The sequence below is a fragment of the Rattus rattus genome, chromosome 8 (genome assembly GCF_011064425.1).
Source record: "Rattus rattus isolate New Zealand chromosome 8, Rrattus_CSIRO_v1, whole genome shotgun sequence".
In the NCBI taxonomy this organism is placed as follows: domain Eukaryota; kingdom Metazoa; phylum Chordata; class Mammalia; order Rodentia; family Muridae; genus Rattus; species Rattus rattus.
The window spans coordinates 16,582,834-16,592,740 of NC_046161.1; the positions used below are offsets into that span (position 1 = coordinate 16,582,834).

At 39.8% G+C, this 9,907-nt stretch overlaps 1 protein-coding gene across 1 annotated transcript; it reads right to left on the reverse strand.

Moving 5' to 3' along the window:
• Positions 1-969, reverse strand: LOC116907377 (olfactory receptor 18-like). Its single transcript, XM_032910330.1, has one exon. It carries the CDS (start codon positions 886-888, stop codon positions 1-3), a length of 888 nt encoding a protein of 295 aa, XP_032766221.1. The 5' UTR covers positions 889-969.
• Between the last annotated feature and the right edge of the window lie 8,938 nt (positions 970-9,907).

Genomic DNA, 9,907 nt, shown 5'->3' on the forward strand with positions numbered 1-9,907 from the left:
TTACAGAATTTTTCTGTGGAGTCTCTTCACTGCTCTTTTAATATCCTTGTTCCTCAGGCTATAGATGAAAGGATTTAGCATAGGAGTGACCACGGTGTACATCAGTGAGGCCACTGCAGTACTTCTGGGAGAACGTGATACAGCTGAACCAAGATATACTCCCAAGGCTGTTCCATAAAATAAACAAACAACTGACAGGTGAGACCCACAGGTAGAGAAGGCTTTATACCTCCCACCTGATGATGATATTTTCAGAATGGAAAAAACAATTTTATAGTAAGAGAAGAAAATTCCAGATATAGGAAGCAAACCAGATAAGGCACCAACAAAATACATGACTATGTCATTAATGAATGTGTTAAAACAGGCAAGATTAAGGAGTTGTGCAGGGTCACAGAAGAAATTGGAAATTTCTACATCCTTGAAGTAGATGATTTGTAAGGCAATGAGATTGTGTGCCTGAGAATCCACAAGACTAACCAAGAGAGACAGGAAAACTAAAGAGCCACAGAGGCGAGGATTCATGATGAGTGAATAATGCAGTGGGTGACAGACAGCCACAAATCTATCGTAGGCCATTACAGCCAGAAGCAAGCAATCCATATATCCAAAAAGGATCAAAAATGACATCTGTGTAAGGCAGCCCACATAGATGATCTCTTTTCTGTGAGTTTGGATGTTCACAATCATCTTTGGGACTGTGGTAGAGATAAAACAGATGTCAGCCAAGGACAGATTGCAGAGGAAGAAGTACATGGGAGTGTGGAGGTTGGAGTCAGAGTTGACAGCCAGGATGATGATCAGGTTACCAAGCACTGTAATCAGGTACACAAACATAAATAAACAGAAGAGGATGGGCTGCAGTCCTGGATCATCAGAGACTCTCATGAGATGAAATTCTGAGACAAGTGTTAGGTTTTGTGGTTCTATGTTGTTTGAACAGCTTTTGAAAATGAAAATAGGGTTAATAAAATTGATACAAGTTTAATCACTCAACATTCTGTGTTTTGGATTAAAGCAACTGTCTTGTGAAATGATCAAATGATTATACATACTTGGCAGTACTTCTGATCTGCTGCAATCTCCCTATTCTTTTTTAACTTAATATTTTACAATTTCATATATATATATATATATATATATTATAATTATATTCTTTCTTTACTCTTACCAATCCCCCTCTCACTTATGATGACATCCTTCTGATACCGTGTAGCTCCCTGCTACTCTCATACTTTTGTGTAGGCTATGTATAGGTGGTCACGGTCACTATATGAGCATGCATGCAAAGGTCATGCCATTTCCAGAGGACATCATGTCACAGTGTCCCTTCCTATCCCCCATTTTATCATTCTTTCCACCTGCTCTTATTTGATGCTCCCTGGGTCATGGAGAATGTGGCATGTCCTGCTCAGAGCTGAACACTTAAAAGTTACTTGTTCATGTTCTCAGCACCTGAACCAGTGTGAGTCTGGAAAAAGAAGCTTATCTGACCAAGAACATCAGAATCATTAGTCTAAAGGTGTAGATACAAACTCACTTTCCACTGACCTGTGTTATCCACCTCTTTCAATACTCACATTCGAAGAGTATAAAAACAAGATATAAGCCATCCTTTGATTATAACATAATACAAACAAAAAGTATAATTTAGAAATGGGAAAAGATCCTTTCCATACTGAGGAAACACAATTATAACTAAAGGAAATTGAGACACTGCCAAAATGCACTGTTATTCTAACATAGTGTATGAATTGTCTTGGTGTGGACTATTTATAAAACTTCCATAAGTCTAAAGATCATATTGCTAACATTCAAAATAGCATAGAAAGTTCATAATTACAGAGAATTTTTCCAGTTTAACACATGGAAGTTTTTTAATTATTTGATTTTCTATTCCACTAATTCCTGATAATAAGGGCTTACTCAAATTCAGTTTCTTACAAACTAACCTTGATTCTGGTGGACCTCCATTTTGATGGATATGTGGTTAACCCTAAAGTGCCCTGACCACATAAGGCACTGGTGAGCAACACAGTAGAAATAATTAAACAATAACTATTTTTGAAACATTTTACTTTATAGAATGTTATAATAGCTCCATACAATCCCACAAAAATATCGTGAGTCTGAGATCACCTTTGCTACTTTTAATATGGAATCAACTCCTTTTCATGATCATAAATTCTTGCATACATGAATGAGAAATGCAGAACCTGGAGTCTTCCAGAAGAATGTTTTAAATCTAGTTGAAAGTATTTCAGACCAATCTTTCCTGCTAAAACATGATCCCTTGTTTAAGGATGTGAGGAAGGTGCCTACAGGATTAATAACCAGTGTGGAAGGAAAGCAGACTCTGAAAGTTCCTAAATTTCAACCCAGGTCCAAAAGTCAGCTCAGCCCTTGGAACAGAATCTTTGCATGCTGTTACCCTCCTCTCCATCCCAATACTCTTTATGACAAAGAAAGTGACCTCCCTTCCCTCTACCCTTCCACAACCTCCATTAGCACTTACTGGGCTAGGGTGTGTCTCTGCAGGGGCATTACCAACTGTTTCTCTTCTGCCTAATATTCATCAAACCACGGGTTATTTATTCAAAATTTTAAAACAAGGCAGACTCAAGTTAGTGAAGGTGTCCAAAGGTTATAAGAGATATTGAAGCTGGCAAAGTACAGATCTGAAGGCACTGGCTAATTACTTCAGGTGTGTGACCTTGGGGACTCAATGCACACAGCTCTAAATTAGCCAATTGGTCCACATTATCCCTTTCCTTGGGGACTTGTCACTAATAAGAGTAAAGATGAAAGAGGAAAATGTGCTTGGAAATTTCAGGAAAAACTGATCCATAGACCTTTCCAACTATTCTTATATTTTTAATACATTAAATAAAATTCAATTGTCAGTGTTTATTACTAGGGGGGTTATTTTCTTTTTTAATTTATTTTATTAATATTCCAGTCATTGCCCACACTTTTAGTCCCTCCTTCAACAGTAACTCATCCTGTTCCTCCTCATTCTTGCATCTGAGAGGGTGCCCTTCCCCACCCCACCCACACAGACACACACAGCACCAGGCTTCCCCATTCTCTGGGGCCTAAAGTTTCACTAAGATTAACCACATCTTCTCCCACTGAGGCCAGACAAGGCAGACCTCTGTTACATATGTGCCAGGGGACTCCAACAAGCCCATGTATACTCCTGGTTGGTAGTTTAGTCTCTGGGAGCTTGCCAGGGCCTACATTAATTCAGAATGATGGTCTTCCTATGGGATCACTCTCATTTCAGCGCCTTCAATCCTTCTCCTAAATCATCCATAGGGGTCACTGACTTCAGTCCAATGATCAGGTATAAGTATCTGCTTCTGTCTTAGTCAGTTGCTGTTAGGGCCTCTCAATGGACAACCATGCTAGGCCCCCATATATAAGCACATCATAGCATAGAAGTGTCAAGCCTTGGTTCTCCCCATGAGACAGATCCCAAGTTGGACCAGTCATTGAACATCCTTTCCTTTAGTCTTTTCTCCACCTTTGTCCCTGCAGTTCTTTTAGACAGGAACAAGTCTGGGTCAGAAATTTTGACTGTGAGTTAGTAACCCTGTCCCTTCTCTTGAGACCCTGTGAATCTACTAGAGGTCGAGTCTTCTAGTTCCCTTTCAAAATATTGGGAATTTTGTCTAAGGTCATCCCCAATAAGTCCTGAGAGTGTCTCATCTCCCAGGTCTCTGTTACTTTCTGGAGGGTGCCTCCACTGCCCAGTCCCTTAGGCTGCTTATTTCCATTCATTCTCTTGGACCTCTGAGCTTCTTTCCTGTTCCTTCCTCCATATCTGATCCTATTCCCCTTTTCTACTCCTCCTCTCTTCTCCTCTCAACCCACATGCCTCCCTCACTCTGCCTCCTATGAGTATTTTGTTCCTTCTTCCAAGTGGGATTGAAGCCTCCTCACTTGGGCATTTCATTTGTAATACTTCTTATGGTCTGTACATTGTATCCTAGGTATATTTTTGGCTGATATCCACTTACCAATGAATACTTACCATGCATGCCCTTTTGAATCTCAGTTACCTTACTCAGCATGATATTTTATACTTCCACCCATTTGCTTGCAAAATTCATGATGTCCTCATTTTTAATCGCTGAATAGTATTCCACTGTGTAAATGAACAAGAGTTGATGAATCCATTCTCCCATTGAAGGACATCTGGCTTGTTTCCAGCTTCTGGCTATTACAAATAAGACTCCTATGAACATGATGGAGCATGTGTCCTTGTGGTATGGTAGATGTCTTTTGAGTATATGCCCTGGAGTGTTATAGTTGGGTCTTCAGGTAGAACTATTTCCAATTTTCTGAGGAACCAACAGATTGATTACCAGAGTGCTTGAAATCCCCCAGAAATGGAGGAGTATTACCCTTTCTCTACATCCTGACCAGACCAGCACATACCATCACTTAATTTTTGTCTTAGCCAATCTGATTGGTGTGAGGTAGACTCTCAGTGTCATTTTGATTTGCATTTCCCTGATGACTAAGGATGTTGAACATTTCTTTAGGTGCCTCTCTGCCACTTGAGATGTCTCACTTGAGAAATTGTTTTTTAGTTCTGTATCCAATTTTAAATTGTGTCACTTGATTTTCTGGAGTCTAACTTCTTGAGTTATTGTTGGTGTATTTTCAAAATTAGCCCTCTCTCAGATGTAGGATTGGTAAAGATTTTTTCCCAATCTGTAGGTTGTCATTTTGTCCTACTGGCAGTGTCCTTTGCCTTATATATTTTCAGTTTCATGAGTGAGATCCCATTTGTAAATTGTTGATCTTAGGCCCTTTGTCATTGGTGTTTTGTCCAGGAAATTTTCCCCTGAGTATTTGAGGCTATTTCCCAATTTCTCTCCTATTAGATTCAGGGTATCGGCTTTTACATGGAGATCCTAGATCTGCTTCATCTTGGGCTTTCTAAAAGGAGATAAGAATGTATCAATATGAATTCTTCTACTTGCTGACTGCCACTTGAGCCATTTGTTGAATATACTTTTTTCCACTGGATGATTTTGGCTTCTTTATCAAATATCATGTGACCATAAATGTGTGCTTTATTTCTGGGTCTTAGATTCCAGTTCATTTATCTAACTGTCTGTCTCTGTACCAATGACATGAGGTTTTTATCACTATTGCTTTGTAGTGCAGTGTGAGTTCAGAAGATTTCCCCCAGAAGTTCTTTAACTGTTGAGAATTGCTTTAGCTATTCTGGTTTTTTTTTTCCATATGAAGTTGAGAATTGCTTTTTTCCATGTCTGAACTTTTTTTGTTGGAATGTTGATGGGGGTTGCATTGAATCTGTAGATTGCCTTTAGTAAAATGGCCATTTTCATTATTTTAATTCTCCCAATCCATGACCATGAGAGATCTTTCCATTTCTGAGGTCTTCCATTTCATTTTTCAGGGATTTGAAGTTCTTGTCATACAGATATTTCACTTGCTTGGTAGGAGCTTCACCAAGGTAATTTATACTCTTTATGATTATTGTGAAAGGTGCTATTTCTCTAATGTTCTTCTCAGCCAGTTTATTGCTTGTACAAAGGAAGGCTACTGATTTATTTGAGTTAATTTATATCCTGCCACTTTGCTTAAGTTGTTTCTCAACTCTAGGAGTTCTCTGGTGGAACTTTCTTTTGGGGGTTACTTATTTATACTATCATATCATTTGCAAATAGTGATATTCCCTTCCAATTTATATCCCCTTAATATCCTTTCGTTGTCTAATTGCTCTAGCAGAAATTCAAGTACTACATTGAGTACACAGGGGGATAGTGGGCAGCCTCATTTTGTCCCTGATTTTAGGTGGAATGTGTCTAGTTTCTGCACATTTAATTTGGTATAATTTAATTTATTGTTTATGTATCTGCCGTGAATTCCTGATCTTCTCAGAACTTTTAACATAAAGAAGTGTTCTATTTTCTCAAAGGCTTTTTCAGCATCAAAGGAAATGATCATGTGATTTCTTTCTTAGAGTTTATTTATGTAGTCAATTCTGTTAATGGAGTTTTGTATATTGAACCACCCCTGCATTCCTGGGATGAAATTACTTGATCATGATGAATGATCATTTTGTTGTGTTCTTGGATTTGGTTTGCAAGAATTTTATGGAGTATATTTGCTTCGATATTCATACACAAAAGTGGTGTGAAATTCTCTTTCTCTATTGGGTCCTTATGAGGTTTAGGTACCAGAGTAACTGTGGCTTCATAATGTGAACTTGGTAGTGTTCCTTCCGTTTCTATTTTGTGGAATAGTTTTAGGAGTATTGGTACTAGCTCTTCTTTGAAGGTCTGGTAGAATTGTGCATTAAAACCATCTTATGCTGGGCTTTATTTGGTTGGGAGGTTTTTGGACTATTTATATTTCCTTTGGTGTTATGGAAATATTTAGATAGTTTATCTGCTCTTGATTTAACTTTGGTACATGGTATCTGCCTAGAAAACCATCCATTTCGTCTAGATTTTCCAGTTTTGTACAGTATGGACTTTTCTAGTAGGTTCTGATGATATTTTGAATTTCCTCAGATTATGTTGTTATGTTTCTCTTTTCGTTTCTAATTTTGTTACTTTGGATACTCTCTGTGTGCCCTTTAGTTAGTTTGGCTAAGGGTTTATCTATCTTATTGATTTTCTCAAAGGACTAGCTCCTGGTTTTGTGAATTCTTGTATAGTTCTCCTTGTTTCTAATTGGTTGATTTCAGCCCCCTCCATTTGACTATTTCCTCATGTCTACTTCTCTAGGGTGTGTTTGCTCTAAAACTTTCAGGTGTGCTATTAAGTTGCTTGTATGGGAGTTCTCCTGTTTCTTTTCGAAGGCACTTAGTTCTGTGAATTTTCCTTGCACCATTGCTTTCATTGTGTCCCATAAGTTTGGGTGTGATATGTTTTCATTTTTACTGAATTCTAGAAAGTCTTTGATTTCTTTTGTTATTTCCTCCCTGACCAAATTATCATTGAGTAGAGAGTTGATCAGTTTCCATGAGTGTAGGACAGAGAGAGGTTGTCTGGTCCTTGGTTGAGCTAAAGGCTTTGAAACGCCAGAGACTCCGAAGAGACAGTAGGTCCTTCACCTGCTCCTAAGCACCAGGCCCCTGTCACTAGTTGTAGCCCCCCATAGATTTGTGGTCATCAGTCATGTAAGGGCAATGCTCCCTAGCCCTTCCACGGGCAATAAGGCACCAAGATAATAAGAAAAGAGACTAACCTGTGGTCACATAGGCTCAAAACACAGATCTCCATGCTAATGAGTTACTTAGAGGCCTGTAAGGCATAGCCAATAAGCTTCCCTTCTGATACAATCCCTCCTGCAAAAGCCACAAACTGCCACCAAGCCTGCTGCTGTCAGTCAAGTCAAGAGCTCTCACCATTGGGACCGATTGGCAATCCCCTTCCCCACGCCACCCTGGCCCCAGACTAGGTCCAACCCACACTCCATTCTCAGCTCTTCTGAGGCTCCTAGATGCACCTGGGTGTCTTAGATCCTGAGAACCAGGCGGCCTCAGGCTTGTCACAGGCCCGCCGACTGCCAAACCAGCTCAGTGGTTCTCATAACTTAGACTGTGCTTTCCACCCCTGAGCAGGTTTCCTGGGGAGAAAGTGTGGAAAAGCACAGTCAAACTCCCTGCATCTCACCTCTGCAAGCAGAGGTGGCAGAACAGATACAGCACCCACAAACCCACCCACAGGTATGTGGGCTTTCATTGGTTTTCTTGTTATTGAAGTCTACATTGGTTTTATTTTTTGGATTTTTTATTGGATATTTTTTATCTACATTTCAAATGTTATTTTCTTTCCAGGTTTCCCAGCCATAAGCCCATGTCATCCCATCCTCCTCACCTTATCTATAAGGGTGTATCCCCTCCACAAAATTCCCCCATTCCTGTTTCCACCCCCCACCCGACATTCCCCTACACTGGGGGTCCAACCTTGACAGGAACAAGGGCTTCTTCTCCCATTGGTGCCCAACAAGGCCATCCTCTGCTACACATGCAGCTGGAGACATGGGTCAGTCCATGTGTAGTCTTTGGGTAGTAGTGGTTTAGTCCCTGGTAGCTCTGGTTGGTTGGTATTGTTGTTTTAAGGGGTTGCAAGCCCCTTCAGCTCCTTTAATCCTTTCTCTAATTCCTCCAACAGACACTCCATTCTCAGTTCAGTGGTATGCTGGTAGCATTCGCCTCTGTATTTGACATGCTATGGCTGAGCCTCTCAGGAGACAGCTATATCAGGCTCCTGTCAGCAAGGACTTCTTGGTTTCATCAATATTATCTAGTTTTGGTGGCTGTACATATATGGGCTGTACGCCCAGGTGGGGCAGGCTCTGAATGGCAACTCCTTCAGTCTCTGCCCCAATCTTTGTCTCCATATCCCATCCTATAAATATTTTTGTTCCCCTTTTTAAGAAGAACCAAAGCATCCAAACTTTGGTTATCCTTCTTTGGTCTGTGGATTGGATCTTGGGTAATTTGAGCTTTTGGGCTAATATCCACTTATCAGTAAATGCAAACCATGTGTGATTTTTGGGATTGGGTTACATTAATAAGGATGATATTTTTGAGTTCCATCCATTGCCAATGAATTTCATGAAGCCATTGTTTTTGATAGCTGTGTAGTATTCCATTGTGTAGATGTACCACATTTTCTGTATCCTTTTGTATTTTCTGTATTCTTCCTTTGTTGAAGGGCATATGGGTTCTTTCCAGGTTCTGGTTATTATAAATAAGGCTGCTATGAACACAGTAGAGCATGTGTCTTTCTTGTATGTTGGAACATTTTTTGGGTATATGCCCAGGAAAGGTATTGCTAGGTGTTCAGGTAGTGCCATGTCCAATTTTCTGAGGAACCTCCAGGCTGATTTCCAGAGTGGTTGTACCAGTTTGCCATCCTACCAAAAAGGGAAGAGTGTTCCTCTTTCTCCACATCCTCACCAGCATCTGCTGTCACATGAGGGTTTTTTTTTTATCTTAGCCATTCTGACTAGTGTGAGGTGGAATCTCAGGGTTGTTTTGATTTGCATTTCCCTGATGACTAAGGATATTGAACATTTCTTTAAGTGCCTCTTAGTCATTTGATATTCCTCAGCTGAGAATTCTTTGTTAAGCTCTGTACCCATTTTTAGTAGGGTTATTTGGCTCTCGGGAATCTAACTTCTTGAGTTCTTTGTATCTTTTTGATATTACCCTATATCAGATGTAGTATTGGTAAAAACCATATCCCAATCTGTTGGTTGCCATTTTGTCCTAATGACAGTGTCCTTTGCCGTACAGAAGCTTTGCAGTTTTATGAGGTCCCATTTGTCAATTCTTAATCTTGGAGCATAAGCCACTGGTGTATCAATCAGGAAATTTTCCCCCGTGCCCATGCATTCAACACTCTTCCTCACTTTTCCCTCTATTAGTTACAGTGTATATGGATTTATGTGGAGGTCTTTGATCCACTTGGACTTAAGCTTTTTACAAGGTGATAAGAATGGGTTGATTTGTATTCTTCTACATGTTGACCTCCAGTTGAAACAGCACCATTTGTTGAAAATGGTATTTTTTTTTTTGGTACTGGATGGTTTTAGCAACTTTGTCAAAGACGAAGTGACCATAGGTGAGTGGGTTCATTTTTGGGTCTTCATATCTAGTCCACTGATTGACCTGCCAGTCTCTGTACCAATACCATACAATTTTTATCACTATTGCTCTGTAATACTGCTTGAGGTCAGGGATGGTGATTCCCCCAGAAGTTCTTTTATTGTTGAGGATAATTGCTCTTTCTAACTCTAAGAAGAATTAAGTTGGAATTTTGATGAAGATTGCATTAAATTTGTAGACTGCTTTTGGAAAAATGACCATTTTTACTATATTAACCCTGCCGATCCATGAGCGTGGGAG